Source organism: Vulpes vulpes, chromosome 16, assembly GCF_048418805.1.
Source record: "Vulpes vulpes isolate BD-2025 chromosome 16, VulVul3, whole genome shotgun sequence".
In the NCBI taxonomy this organism is placed as follows: domain Eukaryota; kingdom Metazoa; phylum Chordata; class Mammalia; order Carnivora; family Canidae; genus Vulpes; species Vulpes vulpes.
The window spans coordinates 21,072,409-21,094,830 of record NC_132795.1 but is presented as its reverse complement, the minus strand read 5'-3'; the positions used below and the strand labels follow the sequence as shown (position 1 = coordinate 21,094,830).

At 40.1% G+C, this 22,422-nt stretch overlaps 1 protein-coding gene across 1 annotated transcript in view; it reads left to right on the top strand.

The window, feature by feature from the left end:
- Positions 1-22,422, top strand: part of LOC112922830 (aldehyde oxidase 4-like) — a 64,164-nt gene that overhangs the window by 32,384 nt on the left and 9,358 nt on the right. Inside the window, exons 17-29 of the mRNA XM_072742728.1 lie at positions 1,444-1,536; positions 2,235-2,404; positions 2,803-2,917; positions 3,468-3,590; positions 5,530-5,626; positions 9,306-9,430; positions 11,368-11,501; positions 12,871-12,958; positions 13,244-13,330; positions 13,514-13,712; positions 15,073-15,293; positions 18,047-18,142; positions 19,439-19,567. Coding sequence (XP_072598829.1) covers positions 1,444-1,536; positions 2,235-2,404; positions 2,803-2,917; positions 3,468-3,590; positions 5,530-5,626; positions 9,306-9,430; positions 11,368-11,501; positions 12,871-12,958; positions 13,244-13,330; positions 13,514-13,712; positions 15,073-15,293; positions 18,047-18,142; positions 19,439-19,567 — 1,677 coding nt within the window. The remainder of the gene's footprint in view (positions 1-1,443; positions 1,537-2,234; positions 2,405-2,802; positions 2,918-3,467; positions 3,591-5,529; positions 5,627-9,305; positions 9,431-11,367; positions 11,502-12,870; positions 12,959-13,243; positions 13,331-13,513; positions 13,713-15,072; positions 15,294-18,046; positions 18,143-19,438; positions 19,568-22,422) is intronic.

Here is a 22,422-nt window from a genome sequence, read left to right as displayed (position 1 = left end):
GTGTGAAAATACTAATATACAATATCGAGTTGATCTTCAGTAGTGAAAAGCTTTCAGTAAGTAAATTATAGCATCTTGTCCTATTATAAAGAAAATACCTTGTTAAAACAATACCTTCTTTAACATTCAGAAAATGTGGATAAGCCAAAAAGGAAAAGAAAATCGTTTGTAATTCCACCACCCGTAGATAACCATTACTAATATTTTAGAGTGTATCCTTCTAAACTCTTCTTTATGGATGTGTGCATATATGTGTCACATGTATACATCTATAGAACTGTTTAGTATAGCTTGCTTATTTCACTTAGTGACAAACAGCATTCAGTGTCATCAAATATTCTTCATGACATAATCACATAATGGTTGCATGATGTGTCTATGGATAGATGAGCCATTATTTGATCTGTTCCTTACTTTTGGATATTTTGATGGCTCTGGTTTTTTAATTATTTTTTTCTTACCTAGCCTAGTTTAAAATGACCTTCACCGCAGTATTTCTCAGAGTGTGGTCCATGACTGTGACTGTCCCCGTAATAAGTCATGAACTGACCCAAAAATGCCAGATAAATGACTATACACACGTTTCTTTTATGGCTGAAAGCTTTATTCTATTAATTCAGCCAGTCCTTTTTACCATTTTTGTTAACATTATTTATTATTAGCATTATCATAATATTCTAATATAAATTATTGCATACTCTTATTTATTACATAATATGTTCAGTATATATGTATATGATCAACATATATCTAATATGTTATTACATATACTGTATTATTGTTATATTTTTTATATATTACCATATGTTCTCTTACATATTACATATTCTATCTTTGTAGAAAATGCAAAAACAGAGAAGCAAAAAATTTTAAAAATCAACTATAAGCCAATAATCCTACCATAAAGACTGTTAACATTTGCAATACATACATATATATTTCTCTCTTCTTTTTTTTACAGGAAAAAGTGTTCATACTGTACATAAATTTTTGTAATCCTTTTTTTTCACTTAATTATAATTCACGGCAGTCAGTTCCCTCTTATTGGATATTTGGGTAATTCTAGATCCATAGCTGAACATCCTTGTGGATTAATCTTCATCCGCTCCCTCAGCTGCTTCTTTGAGATATATGCCCAGAAGATTGGCCCAGACCTGAAAGCACAGCCACCATTTGGAAGCGCACATATTTCCATCCATTTGGGGGGAGAGCTGGTCATAAAGGAAGTCTCCACTTCCTGGAAATAGCATACACTTTCCTGTGTGCATAAGTAGATATAGCCATGCTGCTGCTAGCCTAGGGAGCTGGACGCTCCGGACTCTCTCCCAGCAGATCTGGTGACTAATATCTGGGAGAATAAATTGGATAACCTATTTCTACATGTGTTTTTCCAAGCTAGTGACTCAGATTGTAAAGTTATATGTGAAATAATCTTATTTTCAGGATCCCCAGAAGTTTCCTGATATCCCAGAAAAGTTCATGAGTGCTCTAGAAGATTTCCCCATAAAAACACCCCAAGGAATTCAGATGTTCCAGGTCAGTGGACAGAGTTTTTTATTTTCTAATCTGTCTATGCATTCAGATGCATGCATTATGCATATATCTCCTTCTTTTCAATAGCTATATTTTTTATTATTTGTACGGGTAATGTCTACCAAAGCCCGCCAACATTACTTATTGTCACTCACACACGATTTGCTTGGTTTAGCTTCTATGGTTTTACTCAAGTTTTCACAAGGAATTAGATTATTAATGTCCCTCCTCCACTATTTCAGTTTTGTTGTTTAAAATATTCTCCTTTTCGTGGTAAATGCTTGTCCTTTCTTCAAAACCGGACTCTACATTCACTGCTTCTAGGAAGCCTTCCCTGCTTTAATACAGTCACCCTAAATCTCCCAGGAACTTGTGTATTTTCTTTGCACCATAATAGTTATATAAACTGTTCTTCATTGCTATAGGAAGTTGATTTTGTCATTTTAATGTGTGTTTGTGTCTATTCTGATACAAGCTTATACAATCTTTAAGAAGGAGAAAAACGCCTTCCTTTTGGGGAGGTGAGGGAGTAGATTATAATCAGAATATATCTCTTCCCATGATATTCAATAGACGTTTATTAACGTTGACTCACAGATATGCATACCAATTGCCTATAATTTTTCTTGACTTATAAAACAGATACATCAGGCCAAATGAGAATGTCTGGAAGTAAAATAATTTACTTTATTCATTGACAGTGTGTGGATCCCTACCAACCCCCACAAGACCCCATCGGCCACCCAGTCATGCACCAGTCAGCCATCAAACATGCCACAGGGGAAGCTGTATTTAGTGATGACATGCCCCCAATTGCCCGAGAACTCTTCCTGGCTGTAGTCACCAGCACCAAAGCTCATGCAAAGATCATGTAAGGAAATAAAAGATGTTTCCATGTATTACTGGAATGCATTCACAATTTCACATTAAAATTGAGAACTAACTAAATAAATAAATAAATGAAATTGAGAACTTATATATTTAAGTCAACTAAGAATATTCATTTCCTCTTCTGGATGAAAAGCAGTCCTTTTTTAAGCATATTTTTGAAAGCATCTAATGCCAAGAGCCCAAACACCTGCTAAATAAATGTTGGCACTAAAAAATAAATAAATAAATAAACGTTGGCACTTTTCAACATAGAGTTCTGTCCCATGATTTAGTTATGAGGTCCATTGTAATTTTTCCCTGTGTATGAGGAATCATTTATATTGTACTCTGAACTCACTCCTGCGACTTTGATGTGCATTTTCAAATTTTCTCTCCTAGATCCTTTGATGCTTCAGAAGCCCTGGCCCTTCCAGGTGTTGTTGATGTGATAACAGCAGAGGATGTGCCAGGAAGTAATAACCATCGTGGAGAGATTCTCTATGCGCAGAATGAGGTGTGTGATTTATATGGGGCCTATTATTATTCAAATGCTCCACTGGAGACACCAAAATGACTATTGGTTTTGACTCATCCATGGATTCATGTTCACATCACAAAAACTTACAGGGAACCAGGGACTCCACATCAGTGATTCTCAAATTCTCTTTTGAATTGTGGACCCTTTTGAGATTCTCATCATAAGTCCTAAAGCCCTCTCTCAAAGAAGGCTTCTAAAATAATTGTGAAAACTGTAGAAGCAATATAGAGCCTAGGACATTAAAAGAACCAACAGAATTTCAGGATGACTGGATTAAAGTGTATGGTATGGGAATGGTGAGGAAGGTACCTGAAAACAATCAGAAGCCAGGTAATTAAGTTCTATACCCAGTTTTTGTACCCTCTAAATCCCACTCAAGCCAATGTTTTAAATTATTCTCATAGGTAGAAACTAATCTTTCTTTTGGTCCAGAGACCCAAATGGGTAAATGTAAGAATGTGGGGACAGTTATTTCTTTTTAATGATTCTGTGTCTTAGCTAATCTCCACGTGTGGCTTTTCTGCAGGTGATTTGCGTGGGTCAGATTATCTGCACTGTGGCTGCTGACACTTATGCTCATGCACGAGAGGCGGCTAAAAAAGTGAAGATCACTTATGAAGACATAGAACCAAGGATTATCACAATAGAGGTAGTCAGGCCACTTTGTGTCTTCTAGAATGACTAGGGCAATATACTTCTGGCATAAGTCAACTGATAAAGGCACAAAATAGTATACTTTGGGCTCCATCTATACTTTGTTCAGTGTTATCTATAGATTCCCAGGGAAGGCTCCAGCAACCTGCACCTCGAGGCATAATACTGAGAATTTGCCTGCCTGGATTTCCCTTTCCTTCCTGTGACCACTTCTCCTCCCATTGCTTTTTGCCAAGCCATGTCCTCAGAATACAGATAAGTAACACCAGAGGAATGTCCTTATGACCCATGTAAAACTAGTCAGTGGGAAAATCCACAGCACTGTGAAACTAAAAACAGTTGTGACGTTCACTGATTTATTAACATAACTCCCACTTCCTCTGTTTTCTCTGGAAACAGAAATCCTGGATTTGTATTCTGACTCCGTCTTTTTTTTTTTTTAATTTTTATTTATTTATGATAGTCACAGAGAGAGAGAGAGAGAGAGAGAGAGAGAGAGGCAGAGACATAGGCAGAGGGAGAAGCAGGCTCCATGCACCGGGAGCCCGACGTGGGATTCGATCCCGGGTCTCCAGGATCGCCCCTGGGCCAAAGGCAGGCGCTAAACCGCTGCGCCACCCAGGGATCCCTGACTCCATCTTTTAAAGGCCTCTTAATAGCAATGAAAGTTTTAGCAAGTCACTTAAATTCCACTTACTTTCTCAACTGTAAAATAGGAACTATAAAATCACCTACAGAAAAGGTCATGTGAGTTTAGATGAGAAAACCCAAGTGAAATGCTTACGGCAGCACCTGGGGAGATGTGAAATGCATGCAGTAAAAATTTGCTATTATTTTTGTTTTAGTTGTTGTTATTAATGAAGGCAAGAATGTGTTGCTTGGTGCTTTGTAGCCCCAGTGTTAGCAAAGTGCTAAGCCTGTGGTCTGTCCTAATAAATGTGTGTAGTGGAGGGAAGAGATGAATAGGTGGGTACATGAGCACTATGAAACCTAGCCACGTAGAATGTAGTCTTCGATATCCTCTGATTCTCCTCTGTTCTTCCCAAGATTTGCCAAGTTCAAGTCTTTCCCAGTTATCTTTTAAATGCCTCTAAGTCTGCCCCCTTCTTTCCATTCTCAATTTCAGTCCCATTCCACCCTTTAGCCCAGATCTCACCATTTATTGTCAGATTTACTAGAGTAACCACTTGAAGAGGTTCTTGTACTCCATTTCAATCTGTTAACTTTTCTAAGCCTCAGTGTTCATCAGGTCACTTTTCTTATACAATCATGTCCTCCTCAATAAGGTTTGTAGCATAGAATTCATGATCTTTCATAGTCCAAACTCAGTTCACCTTTGAAGTTCATCCAGCTGCTTTTTGATAGAAAACCTGCTCCCCAGCCATCCTAGCCTTGTTCTCTTTTTGGCCTGTCAGCTTGTTTTCAACCTCAAACTATTGCTTTCTGAGGTATCCTTGACTTCAAACATTTTCCCTCTCTTCTCTAACTGTCCTAATTATGCACAATTCAGCACCTAATTTAGGTCACCTACAGAAGGCCATTTCTGAGCATCTCCAATTCCATCAGCCTTCTCCTTGGTAAAGGAAGTAGAAAATATTCTCTTATCTGCCCCCACCTCCCACACCACAAAGTTGGCACCTTAATACCCAACTGCGTCAGGTCATCACTCAGCATTCTAGAGGATGGGACTTTGTTTCATATATGCTTGTCTCTCCCTCAGCTTCCTCAGAGCCCTGAACAAAACTGAGTTACCCATGCCTGTTGTCCATTGTAACCCAGTTTCTGCTGACTCTCCACACTGCTGGGATTGTCTGTTGTGGTGTGTGAATATCTGATAGAGCAGGTGCATATCAGTTTGATGGGGGATGAATGGCTTATTAGGATGTGAAAAAAAATCTAAATATTGTTTTGGTTTATGTGTTTTCCCCCTGCAGCAAGCCCTAGAGCACAATTCATTTTTTACCACTGAAAAAAAAATCGAGCAAGGAAATGTAGAGCAAGCCTTTAAATATGTTGATCAAATCATTGAAGGTAAGTGGTCTTGGGCCAGAAAAATAACTCCTCTAAAGTTGACTCTAACTTCTATCATCTAGTTTGAGAAATAGTGAAGCTCCAATGCAGAGCTCTCAACCCCGTGTGATTTTTAAATCAAAATTTAAAATGCACAAATAATAAGTTTGCAGTTTGATGAAATTTTACATATACATATAAATCTATGTAAACATTACCCACATCAAAATACAGAACACTTTTCAAGCTCCTGGCTGGCTCAGTTGGTAGAACATTCAATTCTTGGTCTGGTGGTTTTAAGTTTAAGCTCCACACTGAGTGTAGAGATTAAAAATTTTAAATTTTAAGATTTGAAAATAAAATCTCTAAAAATATATATAGAACACTTCCAACACCCCAGAAAGCTTCCTCTGGCCCCCTCTCAATCAGTAACCCTCCCAAAAGTCTTTATCACTACAGAAAATTTTATGTCTTTTGAACTTCATACAAATGAAATCTTACAGTATAACTTTCTTTGTGTCTACTTCTTTTATTCCACAGTCTGTGTGGAAGATTCATCCACATTGTGCATAGATCAGTACTTCTTTTTCATTGTTTAGGAGTATTCCATTGTATTCCACAATTTATCCATTCTACTATTGATGGACTATTTAGCTATTTTCAACTTGGCGATATTATGAATAAAGTTTCTATAATATCATACATATCTTTTGGTGAACATAAGCACTCATTTCCAATGAAATATACACAGAAGTAGCATTGCTAAATAACAGTGTTTTTACGTATTTACTTTTAGAAGTTAATGCCAAACATTAAAAAAAAAGTTGTGTTCCAGGTATATTCCCATTAGCAATTATGAGAGTTCCATTATTCGGTTATTGTCAGTCTTCTTAATTTTATCTAATCTGGTGGAGTAGTGTCTTATCATGGCCTCCATTGAATTTCTTTGATGACTAATGATATTGAACCCTTTTCAGATGTGTATTGGCCATTTTTAGATCCTCTTTTGTGAGATATATGTTCAAGTTTTTTGCCTGTTTTTTAAACTAATTAAAAGTAATAATTATAACTGATATTATAGTTACATTATATTGCTATAATTAATTTTAATATAATTAATAATATAATAATTACTTGATTTACTTACAAATCTATAGAAGGTTTCTTTGTTTTTGGTGTAAGCTCTTTGCTAGTTATAAGTATTGCACATATCTTCTTCCAGTCTGTGGACTGTGTGCTCACTGTCCTCATTACTCTTGTTCATGAACAAAAGTTCTTGATTTTAATAAAGAATGATTTCTTAGTCTTTTCTTTATGGTGCCCAGTGTTCTTGAGCCCATGAAGAAATCCTTGCCTATCCAAAGTTCATGAAACTATTTTTCTATGTTTACTCCTAGAAGCTGATAACATTTTTTAGCCTTGACATTGAAGCCTATGATCCATCTCAAGTTAATTTTTCTGTCTGGCATGACACAGGGTCAAGGTTCAGTTTTTTTCAAATGGATATCCAGTTTACCTGGCACCATCTGTTAAAAACTTATCTATTCCTTTCTTGAATTGCAATGCAGCTTTTGTGGCTTTCCAGGTGTCTACATATGTGTTGTTCTATTTCTGAACTCTTTATTAGATTCCACTCATCTGTTTATTTTTATCTTTGTAATAGACCACACTGTCTTACTTGCTATAACTCTATTGTAAGTTTTGAAATCTCAGAGTGTAATGTCATTTTGTTAATTCTTTCTCAATACGACCATAGCTATTATAAGCTCTTTGCATTTCCATATGCATTTATCATCAGCTTATCAATTTTCACTAAAAATATCTTGCTGGGATTTTGACTGGAATTGCATTAAAACATTATCAAGTTAGAGACTCAAAATCTTAACAGTGTTAAGTTCTAATCCATGAATAGGATAGAACATGCCTTTTATTTAGGTTTACTCTAATTTCTCTCGATAACTGTAGTTTCCACTATGGAGATCTTGCACATTCTTCTTAATATTTATGCCTAGTATTTGGTGTTTTATGATGCTGTTTTAAATGATATTTTTATTTCATTTTCTACTAGTTTGTGTCTAGTATATAAAAACAAAACACAATTAGCTTTTATATGTTGATCTTTACCTAAGAACTTTACTCAATTCACTTACTATTTTAAAAGTCTTGCATTTTCTGTATATACAATTATATATGACATATATTTTTATATACATATATATGACATATATATTTATTTATCTTTTCCAATCTTGATACTATAATTTATTTGTTGGTTTATTTGTTTGTTTGTCTGCTTTGACTTACTGAACTGGCAAAAACCTAGTTAGTATGATTTTTTTTTTAAATACAAATACCAAGATCCCATCCTAGACCAGTGAAATCAGAACTTTGGAGTACAGGATGAAAGCATCAGTATTTATCTAAAAGCTCCCAGATGATCTTAAGGTATACCCAGGATTGAGAAGTACAGCTCTTTACTAAGAAAATTACGTCCAGTCTAGGGTAAGAGAAATTAGTAATTTTCACAGAATCTATCACCCTCTCCTAAATAGTTGGAATAGAGAGTTTGGTAAGGCTTTTAATCGTTTACTAAAATCTGGAAGACTGTTTCTTTTTTTTTTTTTTCCTTTTCTTTTTTCTTTTTCTTTTTCTTTTTTTTTTTTTTTTTTGGACCTTTTTTCATGACTCACATTTTGTTGTCCCAAGAACTCTTTTGACTCCTGGCAAAAATAACTCCTCACTTATTTTAGCAGCACAGGAATCTTTTGGCTAATTCTTGTGGTTGTTATTCTTAATTGAATTATAGTTTTGGTTTTTTTCAGATTTATTTATTTATTTATTTATGATAGACATAGAGAGAGAGAGAGAGAGAGAGAGAGAGAGAGAGAGAGAGAGGCAGAGACACAGGCAGAGGGAGAAGCAGGCTCCATGCTGGGAGCCCGACATGGGAATCGATCCTGGGACTCCAGGATCATGCCCTGGGCCAGAGGCAGGCACTAAACCGCTGAGCCACCCAGGGATCCCCTTAATTGAATTATAGTTGACATACATTGCCTAGTTTTAAATGCTTCAGTATTTTATTTCATTTTAAAGTAAAAATGCCTTCCAAATATTGAAACTAGGGCCAAATGCCTCTTCTGGTATAACCTACAAAATGATAAGGGTGTACTGAGCAAGCCAAAAATCTCAGCTAAACCATCAGAAGCAAGCTGGTTTTAGGGAAAGAAACAACTTCAGATCGGCCATTTTAAACCTTGTGTCCTTTTACAAACTGCTTACCTTCTATGACTCAACAATCCTAATGTCACCAGATTGAGGGACATATTGTCATTATCTCCCTCCCCCCTTTTACAGAGGAGGAAATGAGGGTTTAATAACTTCGCCAAATTCACCAAAGAAATGATAGCACCTGGATGTATGGCCAGGTTAGTCTGTATCCTCAAGTCCAGCACATCATAGAACTCACCACCCCACTTGAGAGATAAGGAAACTGAAGCCAACAGAGGAAGTGAATGACCCAGTGTCATACAGCTGGTGGTGTACAACACGTTTTAATTAGAAAAAAAAATGGTTTAATCAAATGATATGAAGCCCAGCTCTCCATAAGCTAAAGCAATTCTCTCCTCATAAACCAAATACCAGTGAGTCTCCTCAATTTGAGATTTTCAAATAAGCATTGTCCTGTATGTATGCCTTTCAGGTGAGGCTCACGTAGAAGGGCAGGAACATTTTTACATGGAAACACAAACTATCCTGGCTATCCCAAAAGAAGAAGATAAAGAAATGGTATTGTACGTTGGGACACAGTTTCCAAGCCATGTGCAGGTAACCGGATATTTTTGAAAATTGAGACTCCAGATGATGGCGTGCTATGAGGCACTACAATCAGGCACTCTGCTCTAGGGGACCTTGGATTCCTTCCACTCCTATGAGTGAAATTCTCTGTATACTTGACATAAGCTACAGTCCAGAATAAAGAAAACAGGGCAAATATTTCCCTAAAAGGGCAGACTTTTCAGAGAGATGAAAATTTTGCTAAGTTCCAAAATATAGGACGAGATTTACTTTACCGTTATAACAATTGATAGTGTAAAACCTAATCTCAGGGAGGCCAAAGCCTCATTCGTGTTGCTTCTCTGTCTTAATGTTTGCATGTATTGGTGATGCACCTGTAAAGCAATTGCATTTCCAATGCTGTAGCAGGTGATTTCCAGTCCTATTCCAGTGGTTGAGATATAAGGCATTGCTTCACTCATGCAAGTAAAGGAAATCCTCAGACATTCCCCTCTTCTGAGATGTGGAGATGTTGGTTCTAGAATAGTGACTGGCACAGGGGGATACTTAACCTGCTCTACTGGGAGGAGGAGTAATGACAAGCATTACTGAGGGGAAAAGCTGAGGTCTTCCTGGTAGAGCAGAGTGAGTTGGTACCTTGGGGTTGTGAAGGGGTGTATAGGCTCAGAGGGAGGAGGAAGCTGCTGTTCCAGGCAAAATGAAAACCTGAGGGGACTGATGTTGAGCTGGGATGTGACTGTGGCCTCCATGGTTGCAAGTTTTGAAATGGACAGCAGAGGAGTGAGGAGTTACGGTTTTGCCCCTAAAAAGCTATGTGATCTCTCACAAGTTGCCAGGCACCAGTATCTTTTTCTATAAATTGAGGAAGGTGATAAAGATCACCTCTGAGATCTCTTTTGATAGAGAGTATGTAGTTCTGGGCTCCAAGTGGATAAGGTGTATGTCCCAGGTCACCACCGCTCTCTACCACCCACACCTTCTAAGGTACCACTAGTTAATTTCATGAGGCATTTCTGGGGTAGCTAGTGTACAGGGTGCTCACAGGCCACAGCCCAGAACCTGGGGCAGGATCAAAAGCAGGCTCAACAAAGGATTTGAATAGATAAAGAAGGTCTATGAATGACTAATAAGCACATGAAATGGTGCTCACGGCATTGTTACTAGGGAAATGCACATCAAGACCACAATGAGATAGCGCTCCACACCCACTAGAATGGCTGTAATCAAAAGACAGTAACAAGCGTTGATGAGGATATAGAGAAATTGAAACCTTCATATATTGCTGGTGGGCACAAATGGCACATCCATTTTTCCACAGCCTGGAAAATAGCATAGCAGTTTCTAAGGGTGTTAAATATAGTGACTACATAATAACCCAACAGTTCCATGTCTAGGTATCTAGCTGAGAGAATTGAAGTCATCTGCCCACAGGAGAATTTATACTTGAGTGTTCATAGCAACACTGTTTAAAATAGCCAGAAGTGGAAACAATCCAAATGCCCATCGATTGATGAACGGGTAAACAAAATATGGTATCTCTGTACAAGGGAATATTATTCAGTTATAAAAAAAGGAATGGAGTACTGTTCCATGGACAACATGCGTTCAACAACCTTGCAAACATTATGCCAAGTGACAGAGCCAGTTGCAAAAGACCACGTATTATATGATTACGTTTATATGAAATGTTCCAAACAGGTAAATCTATGGAGACAAAAAGTAGATCAATAGTTACCTAGTGTTGGGGGCTGGAGGGAGATAAGGAGTGACTGCTCAGTAGATCCAGAGTTTCTGTGGGGATGCTTAAAATGTTCTAAAATAGATTATGGTGATGGGTGTACAACTCTGTAAATGTTCTAAGTATTTGTTGAATTCGGTTTCTTCAGCGAGGCGGAGGGGAAGTACATAGCTGAGGAAGTAAACTATTAAATTGCACTTATATGGCTTCGGGGACTTATCTCTTGCAGGAATTTGTGGCTGCAACATTAAACATCCCAAGGAGTCGAATCGCCTGCCACATGAAAAGAACTGGAGGAGGGTTTGGGGGAAAAGTAACCAAGCCCGCTGTGCTAGGAGCTGTCGGTGCCGTGGCCGCCAAGAAGTAAGAGTCACTGTAGCAGCTGTTAATGTCAGCTGTCCTGGCAATGTAGATTACCACCGTGTCCTAGTCCTGCAGCCCCGCTTTGGTCCCACTAGTCCTAGCCTTTCATCTCCAAAGGGTGTGGTTGGCATGTAGGCAAAGGAACACTGGACCTGAGCCATAGGATCTGCTCTTAAACTACCACTCACTCACAAGGTCACCTTGACAGGCCACCTCAGTTTCCTCACGGATAAACTGGTGATAATAATATCCACCTGTCTCATGAGAGTATTACATAATAGATGTAATCACTATATGTTTTGACTCAGATGTAGCCATGTATTACTTTTTCATTGACTTTAACTCTTTAAAATGTTTATGTTTTAAATTGTCAAAATAAATCAAGCTGAGATCGCCTGAGCGGAGGGAGGGTCAAAAGCGTAACCTTACAAGGGACATGTTTTGTCATGAAATAGAGTCTCCTGCTCTTGGGAATGTTCACTCAGCCTCTGCATCATCCACATGGAATAACCAGACACAGGAATAGCCATGACTTTTGTGAACCTTACTCACTAAATATTCAAGACAAACTTAACTTATCCTGGGCTACCGCTGCAAAGAGAAAGTGAATACCTCAACTCATTGGCACTTTCCAACAATAGAAAAGGCTGTCTGATAAGTACAGGTGTACAGGTACTAGGAACATCCCTTCAGAAGTCAGAGGAGCCCTCAATGGGCATTTTATGAACAGGGAGCCTGAATGCAAAGGAGGCTGATCAGGCTCAGCAGAGCATTGGTTCTCAACCTTTCCAGCCTCTACATCCCCCATGGCAATTATTTTAATGCCCCTTTTAATATCCCAAAGTAAAGTTCATAATAGTATAACCTACTTATACACATAGTTGCAAAATAATCATATAATCCCTTAGGGCTATATAAAAAAATTAAAGGAAAGTAACTTATAACCAAATAATATAGCATTTTGATATATAAATCTCAGATATGACTAAACCAGGATAATAATAGTAATTGTGCTTTTTTTAATTTTAGTGTTCCCACAAACTTCTTTTTTTTTTAAAGATTTTATTTATCTATTCATGAGAGACACAGGGAGAGAGGAAGAGACATAGGCAGAGGGAGAAGCAGGCTCCACGCAGGAAGCCTGATTGTGGGATTCGATCCCAGGACCCCAGGATCACGACCTGAACTGAAGGCAGACACAACTGAGCCACCCAGGTGTCCTGTCCCCATAGACTTCTGAAATGTTTAAAGCATGTGACTATCCCCATTGCCAACCTCTAAGCCTGATTATCTCAAGCCCCCCCTCCCCATCTCTTTGTTTCTACAATTTATGAAGCATCCAACATATTAACAGAGTCATTTCCTATAGGACTGGCCGCCCAATCCGGTTTATTCTGGAGCGTGGTGATGACATGCTGATAACTGGTGGCCGCCACCCACTCCTTGGAAAATACAAAGTGAGTGAGATAAAAAAATTTTAGGAAACTGCCTAAAACATTGTTCATTGATACCCAACCAACAGTGAGAACAATTACTAAATTCCATACCATTTGAAAGGAATATTTGGATGCTGCCTATAACTGATCAGAACTTACTGTTGAGATCCTCGTCAACTTGGGCATCAGCCTCAGTGTCCCTCTGGAGACTGTCACATCAAACATGGTTTGATGACAACTGTGATCACATGTGTGTGTATACTAACATGGTTGTATTGAGGTTGTTTTACTTATATCACTTTGCAGATTGGATTCATGAACAATGGTGTGATCAAAGCTGCTGATGTTGAATATTATATCAATAGTGGATGTACTCCTGATGAGTCTGAGTCGGTAAGAAATATGCCTTTCCCGTAGGCTACCAGTTGAGCTGTATTGCCACACTATCTTTGCATGAATATTTGTCACGCAAAGTAGATAAATTCTGTGAAGGGTTCTACTTAGAGATAAAATTTGGTTAAGTGATTTTGAATATTTGATAGATGTGAAGTTTTGTTTTGTTTTGCTTTAATTCAGGTGATAGATTTCATCGTGTTGAAATCTGAAAATGCATATCATATTCCTAATTTCCGGTGCCGGGGTAGAGCTTGCAAAACAAATTTGCCATCCAACACGGCCTTCCGCGGATTTGGCTTCCCTCAGGCTACAGTGGTAGTGGAAGCTTACATAACTGCTGTGGCATCTCAGTGTAATTTACCCCCTGAAGAGGTAAGAAGTCAAAACCCCCTAACAAAATTTTGACATCGTTGTTTCAAATATATCTTGAGTACCTACATAGAGCATTTTATCAGCTTCTAATTAGATTCAAAGAAATAAAGTACACCATCTGTGTATCAGTTAGCTTTTGATACATAATAAGTCAAGCACAAAATTTAATGGACTAAAATAACAGGAAGTATTTCTTCTAGGTCTGAGGGTCAGCTGGGTAGCTCTTCTGGTCTGAGCCAGTTCAACTGGAATTTATGGTCTAAGAATTTATGGTCACACATTTATGTGTGATTGGTCTAGGGGACATCTCAGCTGGGAAGGGTCATTTCCACTGCAGAGTCTCGTCCTGCAGTAGACTAGCCCAGATTAGCTCTCAGGGTGGTGGTCACAGAGTTCCTAAGAGTGGCGGGAATGTGGCAAGCCTTTTTCAAGTGTCTGCCATTATTAATATGTATTGTCCCATGAGCCATAGCAGGTCATATGGCCAATCCCAGAGTCAGGGTGAAACCACCTAAGGACATGAACACAGAGAGTGGAATGATTGCCATTTGTGCAAACATTCTTCCACAGTTCAAGATTTTGAGGGGCTAATTTGAATAGTTAAGAATAAGGAAACATTGTGTAGGAGTAAAACAATTTTGAGTGGGGAGAATTTTGTATCACCATTAACAAAACTTGTGACAAGGCTCATAATAGATGGTACCTGTTAGGGACACTTGGGTGACTCAGCAGTTGAGTGAGTGTCTGCCTCTGGCTCACGGGATCCAGAATCAAGTCCTGCATCAGGCTCCCTGCATGGAGCCTGCTTCTCCCTCTGCCTATGTCTCTGCCTCACTCTCTCTCTCTGTCTCTCATGAATAAATAAATAACTCTTTAAAAAAAAAAAAAAGATGGTACCTGCTATTTTTCAGGGTTCTGGTGAAGTTAACTGAGATAATACACATTCAACTACAGCTTGGAGCATATGAAGTATTCACCAGTAGTTTCTATTATTATGATTATTGTTGTTATTGTGATGTTTATATATGTACACTTGCACTTGCATTTTTTTTTTTAAAGATTTAATTTATTTATTCATGAGAGACACACAGAGAGAGGCAGAGGCACAAGCAGAGGGAGAAGCAGGCTCCACGCAGGGAACCCGACGTAGGACTCGATCCCGGGTCTCCAGGATCACGCCCTGGGCTGAAGGCGGCGCTCAACTGCTGAGCCACCCGGGCTGCCTGCACTTGCATGTTTACAGCCACTTAAATAGTTTCCTCTTTAGAAGGACTTTCTTCATATCAGGTGTATGACAAAAACCTATGCTCCACTAATGGAATAAGTATGTATCCCTAAAATCCATATTATTGTCTTTCAGGTTAAAGAAATAAACATGTATAAGAGAATCAGCAAAACAGCCTACAAGCAGACATTTAATCCGGAGCCCTTGCGAAAATGCTGGAAAGAATGTCTGGAAAAATCTTCATTCTATGCTAGGAAACTGGCTGCGGAGGAATTTAACAAAAAGAACTACTGGAAGAAGAGGGGCCTTGCCGTGGTCCCCATGAAATTTACTATTGGGTTCCCCGTGGCCTACTACAATCAGGTGAGGTTGAGAGAGGTGTCTGTCTTCTCGCCAGAAGCCCTTTCCCACACAACCGGCTGTCTGAAAACGGCAATCATGTGCAACCAGGGATGGCCTGCTGTGGGGAGAAAGAAGAAACCCAGACATATTCCTATAGCAGGAAACAAAGCAGGTTTAGGCAAGTGCTGGGGACCCCAGGTCTCAGAGCAGATCTGGAACCAGGGGCTCAGAAAGCAGTCGACAGACAAAGTCCAGCAGCTCCAGGGGTCTGACCTTGGGCAGGGCCCCAGGCATGAGCATTGAGGTATGGGGTCTAACTTCAAATCCATCAGAGAATTGGGAGAAATAAGGGGATCTCTTTCTCTTTCCTGAATTCTTAGTGGCAGCAGTGGGGTCGTTTGAAGACAGAACTTTCAAAAACACCTGAGAACAGACAGTTCCCCCATGCACGCAGGACCTCGGAGTTACTATGTGAAAGCTCGGTGGCTGCTGTGCCTTCTTTTCGGTTTCACCTTTACCAGGGTTTCATGGGGCTCTGCTTCTGATTCTTATTTTTTTGCTTCTATCCCCATCAACCTCTGAAATGTCCCCTTAACGAACCCATGCCAAGAAAGGAATAGAGGCCCCCTTCGTGGTATGAATGTCTCTCACCAAATTATCTTCCATACACCCCCTTCCCTGGAGTCCACTAACAAGGCCGAAGGCGGAATGAGAGGGAGAGAAGGGAAGGCCAGAAGCGCTGCACTGCTTGGGGCAGGTGTTGTGTTTCCCTGGCGGGGAGGGGGCTTCTCAAGCTAGAATAACCTGCAGACCCCCTATAAAGGAAAAACAAAATTTGTGGACTCAGTGATCACTTAAATTCTTTATTTTGATGTCATTTAACTGTGAATAACCTCAAAACAAGGAATAAGCTTCTTATAGTTCCTATGCCTATATCAAATACAAACAAAATTGGAAATCAAATAAAAATAGTATTATAAATGCCAGTAAGAAAATAGTAACATTAACTTAATGTAGTAGATGACATTGGTCCTTTATTTTTTTTTAAGATTTTATTTATTTATTCATAAGAGACACAGAGAGAAAGAGAGAGAGAGGCAGAGAGACAGGCAGGCTCCATGCAGGGAGCCCAACATGGGTCTCGATCCTGTGACTCCAGGATCACGCCCTGGGCCGAAGGCAGGCGCTAAACCGCTGAGCCACCCGGGCTGCCCATATATTGCTTCTTTAAAACTAAATCCTCGCTCACAAGATGAATGTAGTTTTGGCTGCTGCTGCTGCTTAAGACATTTTGAAATCTTTATCCTAAACATCTACCTAGGTTGTGATGACTCACTGTCCCATCTCTTGTGTCTAATATGCCCCATTAATTAAAGTAGTCCTCCTTGGTGGTTGTACAATCATCAACATAAAATCTAACAGGCTCTGAAAGCACATGACAATACTCACTGTTACGTGGTTATCCATTAGTCTCATTACATTATCACAGGGTGAGGCCCCTGGGTGGCTCAGTGATTGACTGTCTGCCTTCGACTCAGGGCGTGATCCCGGGGTCCTGGGATCGAGTCCTGCATCAGGCTCCCCGTGGGGAGCCTGCTTCTCCCTCTGCCTATGTCTCTGCCTCTCTGTGTCCCTCATGAATAAATAAATAAAATCTTTAAAAAAATAAAAGATTATCATAAGGTGAAAACACAAAAAGTTCTTGCAGAGAACTTGACAGGCCTGAGAACACATTCTGAGACTCAGGAGATGGCATGGCAAGCTGAGTTGATTTTTCAGTGGTTGGTAGCAGGGGCACAGGCATCAACACAGGGGTAGAGGCCCCCAGGGGGCCCAGGCACCAGCGTGAGAGAGGAAGTGCTGTCAAGAAAAATTCCAGCAACTGGTTCACATAACGTAGCCCAGCCTCCTCTCTCCTATGGCCTGGTCCCTGGAGCCATTTGCACCGGCTGCGGATCCTCTCCCTGAAACAGCTGGCCCCAAAGAATAGAACGGCAATTGGTCCAAGGGAAGCAGCCTGGCACGGGTGTGGAGGACACGGGGCTCAAGTGAGGAGTTGTGGGTTCTGGTCCAGGCTCTATCCCAAACTAGGCACCTGGCTTTGGCGACTCTCCTCCTCCCTGGGCTCCTATTCCCCCCTCTGCAAAGTGAAGACTTTGGACTAAATCTGTGGATCCCAAACATGGCCAATCATCAAAATCACCTGGGAGCTTAAAAAACTGAATGCTTAGGCTCCACCCCCAACCTTCTCCTGAGTTGGAATTTCCAAAATGAGACCCATACTTCTTCCCATACTGAGATCCTGAAGGTCAGCAGCATTTGGAAACCATGAAAACATCTTAAGTTTCTTCCAGCATCTCTGGCATCCAAGGCAGTTTGTGCCTGGAAATTTACCCATACAGGTTCTATTTGCTGTAAAATTAATTTTCATGTCCTGGGAGAGACGAATAATAAACTATTATACAAGCTGGGGCTTTGGAGTGGCCTCAAAGCAATCACACAAGGCCCCCAGTGGGCCGGAGACTGGTAGGAGGGGAGATGAGCCACATTCATACATCGACAATGATGGTTTTCAAGCCTGGGGTTTATTTAACAGGGGTTGTCTGTTGCTACCTGTACTGGCTTTTTTTTTTTTTTTTTTTTTTTTTTTTTTTAGTATAAACAGTGAGAGAGATTGGCTCAATAGAGCAAAATGTTCATCTAGCAACCTCGGCTAAACTCTCAGCAACATTTGGCCTCATCAGTTTCCAAACCGGTGTAATTATTTCCCCCAGGCGGCCGCTCTAGTCCACATCTACCTCGATGGCTCTGTCCTGGTGACTCATGGAGGCTGTGAAATGGGACAAGGCCTTCACACCAAAATGATTCAGGTGAGTTAAGTGCCTGTCATCTCCGCTGTAGCAAAGTATAGCACCTTACAATCAGCTTAGCAGCTTTTTCCCATTGAGCAGGAGACATGTCATCATGCTAAGTGCACGGATCAACTGTAAGACTCATCTTGATTTCAGGAGTGCAGACTGTAGGGGGGTGAAGGACGTGGGTGTTAGAATTGAGAAAATAGGTGATAATATTCTTCCTGAAAAAAAGAACCAGGTCGTCTGAAAAATGGGATTCCAGCTTTCACAGATAAAATACTTTTCAACTTTGTGGCACCTGCTCAAAGCAATCCTATGTTAATTCAGATCTCCGATTAGAAATGGATGTGTTTAATAAGATGAGAAATTATGTTCACAGAATTCACAATCCACTTAGGAACTCCACATGACTGGCCATTCTGTGTACTCATTCGAAGAAGTATTTCTAATACTTTTTAAAGAACAAAGGATTATTTGCCATAAGAAATTTTCCTTCTTCTTTTAATATCAAATAAGAATTTGATGAAAATGACACCTGAATCAAAAATATGGAAGCAGGTATTCATGAGAGAGGGCAGAGGAAGACAAAGCTTCTCTCCCAATGAGAAATACGGAGAAGGTACTTTCTTTGAGAAAATAATATTATTCAATAGAGTGCTTGGAATTAGGAAATTACAAAAATCTGCAGGGCCTTCTCTGAACATATCTTGCTTCTTTACAAACAAAATCTTTATGGCTGCAGAATGTTCCACCAAAGAATCATAATCTGCCAAATTGTCTGTAAATCACAAGAAAATGAAGGTAAAACATTAAGACCAGGACCTCAGCCCTGCCTGCATGTGTCATACTAAACTAGATGTCCCAGAGTGACCATACTGCCTCATGGTTCTTATGAAACTGGTTTAAAAAAAAAAAAAAAACACAAGAAGATTCTTTGGTTGCTTCAAACTAATAATCTGCATATAAAACCCAAGATGCTGTCTTAAATGTTTGTCCCAGGACCTCAGCCCTGCCTGCATGTGTCATACTAAACTAGATGTCCCAGAGTGACCATACTGCCACATGGTTCTTATGAAACTGGTTTAAAAAAAAAAAAAAAAAAAAGAAGATTCTTTGGTTGCTTCAAACTAATAATCTGCATATAAAACCCAAGATGCTGTCTTAAATGTTTGTCCCAGTAAGACAGTCAAGTTTTATACTCAGTTCAAAAAAAAAGAATCAAAAGGTTTTTAATTGGGGGGGGGGGGGGTATGTGGGGAGGTGTGCTTAAAGTCAATGAAATAAATAGTATTTCTCTTCTGCTTATGGCAGGTGGCTAGTCGAGAACTGAACATCCCCCAGTCGTACATACACCTGTCTGAGACAAGCACCGTCACGGTGCCCAACGCTTCCTTCACGGCGGCGTCAATGGGAGCAGACATCAACGGGAAGGCTGTACAGGTGAATTTTCTTTCAGTTCTCACTCAGTGACAATGCTGGAGGACACCTTGTCCCACACCTTCTTTTATGGAAGGTTTTATTTTATTTTATTTTCATTTTATGGAAAATGAAACTGAGTCTAGGAGAAGTCAAGTGGCTGGTTGCAGATCATTCAGCTAATTACCTGCCAAGCCAAGACTCCAAGTCCAGCTCTCTGAGGATCCCAGCTGGTGCTCTTTCTGCTGCCCTGAGCTGTTTTTCATCATTAATTTTCTGTTGCATGTGAAACCTACACCTTCAGCAAACCCCCCCCCCCCCCGCCCCACCTTGTGTTAGAGTTGAGAATCTCTTCTCACTCTCACCCCAGCACACCAGAGAAATGCAGAGTAATCGCAGCACTAACAGGATATTCTCAATCCAGGAAGGGCTTGACCTGTCTTTTAACCTCTCTAAGGATCAGTTTCCTCTTCTGCAAAACTTCACCCAAATACCACCCATCTCATAGAATCATGTGACTCGCAGAGATCATGCAACAAAGCTGCCACCACCACCCCCTCCACCCCTACAACCTCCAGAAAACCACTAATTGACCGTTAGTCACCCACAGAGACAAACACCTAGATGAAAAGAGAAAATTTCAACCTTTGAATATACCCATATATCATGTGAACCATGGATTCCCAAAGTATGTTCCTTGGATCAGTGGTCCCATGATGTTCTCAGTGGGGAAAAAAGGATTCTGTAGTCAACAAGTTTGGAAAATGTTGCAGGCTACATCCCATTCATAGAGGCTTATGATGCATATTAGCATCATAAAAGCTCTGACAAGTCCAGCAGTAAAGAAACCTCTTTAACTTTGTTTCACTGTTATTCCCAAGCTTGCTTAATTATGAAAAAATTTTCATTAATAAAACCCCTCTTAAAATCTATGGAATCAGCACCCAAGAAAAACAGTCTGGGAAATTCTAATTTGGTTAAAACAAGTAGGTGACTGAGTCCATTTTTCACCTTTTAACCAGATTCTGGTTGCCTTGCAAGCACAGGTGGCACAGAGACACCTAGTGCATGACTAAGGCATAGTCTTGGGCATTGATAAAGCAGAGACACCAGTGTATGTGTGTGTGTGTGTGTGTGTGTGTGTATACACACACATACACAATGTTTTTAGAAATATTTTGATATTTTATAATGAAGAATCATCATAATAAAAGTCATAAATTTGTGTGACTTCACACTTTTTTTTTATTGGAGCTCAATTTGCCAACATATAGCATATCACCCAGTGCTCATCCTGTCAAGTGCCCCCCTCAGTGCCCATCACGCAGTCACCCCCACCCCCTGCCCACCTCCCTTTCCACTACCCCTTGTTTGTTTCCCAGAGTTAGGAGTCTCTCATGTTCTGTCCCCCTCACTGATATTTCCCACTCATTTTCTCTCCTTTCCCCTTTATTCCCTTTCACTATTTTTTATATTCCCCAAATGAATGAGACTATATAATGTTTGTCCTTCTCCGATTGACTTACTTCACTCAGCATAATACCCTCCAGTTCCATCCACGTTGAAGAAAATGGTAGGTATTCATTGTTTCTAATGGCTGAGGAATATTCCATTGTATACATAGACCACAGCTTCTTTATCCATTCATCTTCCAGTGGACACTGAGGCTCCTTCCACAGTGGCTATTGTGGACATTGCCACCATAAACATCGGGGTGCAGGTGTCCCAGTGTTTCACTGCATCTGTATCTTTGGGGTAAATCCCCAGCAGTGCAATTGCTGGGTCATAGGGCAGCTCTATTTTTAACTCTTTGAGGAACCTCCACACAGTTTTCCAGAGTGGCTGCACCAGTTCACATTCCTACCAACAGCGCAAGAGGGTTCCCCTTTCTCCACATCCTCTCCGACATTTGTTGTTTCCTGCCTTGTTACTTTTCCCCATTCTCACTGGTGTGAGGTGGGATCTCATTGTGGTTTTGATTTGTATTTCCCTGATGGCCAGTGATACGGAGCATTTCCTCATGTGCTTGTCGGCCATGGCTATGTCTTCCTCTGTGAAATTTCTGTTCATGTCTTTTTCACACTTATTTTATTGATCCCACATTGATTTAACAAACATTTACTGAGGGCCTACCATGTGCTAGGTCCTGTTCTAAGCACTAAGGGTGTAGCAGCAAGTGAAACAGGACAAAGTCCAAAGAGCCTGACCTCATAGAGCTTACATTCAAACAATCAATCAATAAATAAATCAATCCTTGAGCCTGGTCCTAAACACAGCAAGAAAAGAAGCCATATGGGGATTTAGAAGCAGAGCAAGCTAGCTTACTGTTCTTGAGAAGCTGTAGCAGGCCAGGGAGACTGGAGCAGAGAAATCAAAAGAGAACAAGGTAGAAGAGGTAAGAAAGATAGCAGAGGGGTGAGTTTGGGGTATAGTTGTTTACTGTTGAGGCTGGTTAAGGGGGGCTAGTGCATTATTCTCCCACTTTTATATATTTTGAAATTTTCTTCAATGCAAAAAAAAAAAAAGCTGGATAATTTTGTATGTGGCATTTAGAGCTTCAGTAGAGGGAGGTGATCCAACCAGGGGATATGAGGTGAGAAAGGAGTTCAGGAGGTCACAAAAGAATGAAATTGTTCTCTGCAATATCTCACTCTCTTAAAGGGAAAACTTATCTCAGGAGCCTGTCAGACTTCTGAGGATAAAGCTATGTGCAGGAGTATGAGGTTAGGACACAGGAGAACACCCATATCTGGGCAGGTAGGAACTGTGTGACTTAGGTTTGCCTTGGATGTGGCCCTCTTTCAGAAGGCTCCCATTTGTAATAAGGTGAGTGACTGGAAGCTGAATGGACCAGCAAAGAGATTTATGAAAACAAGGAT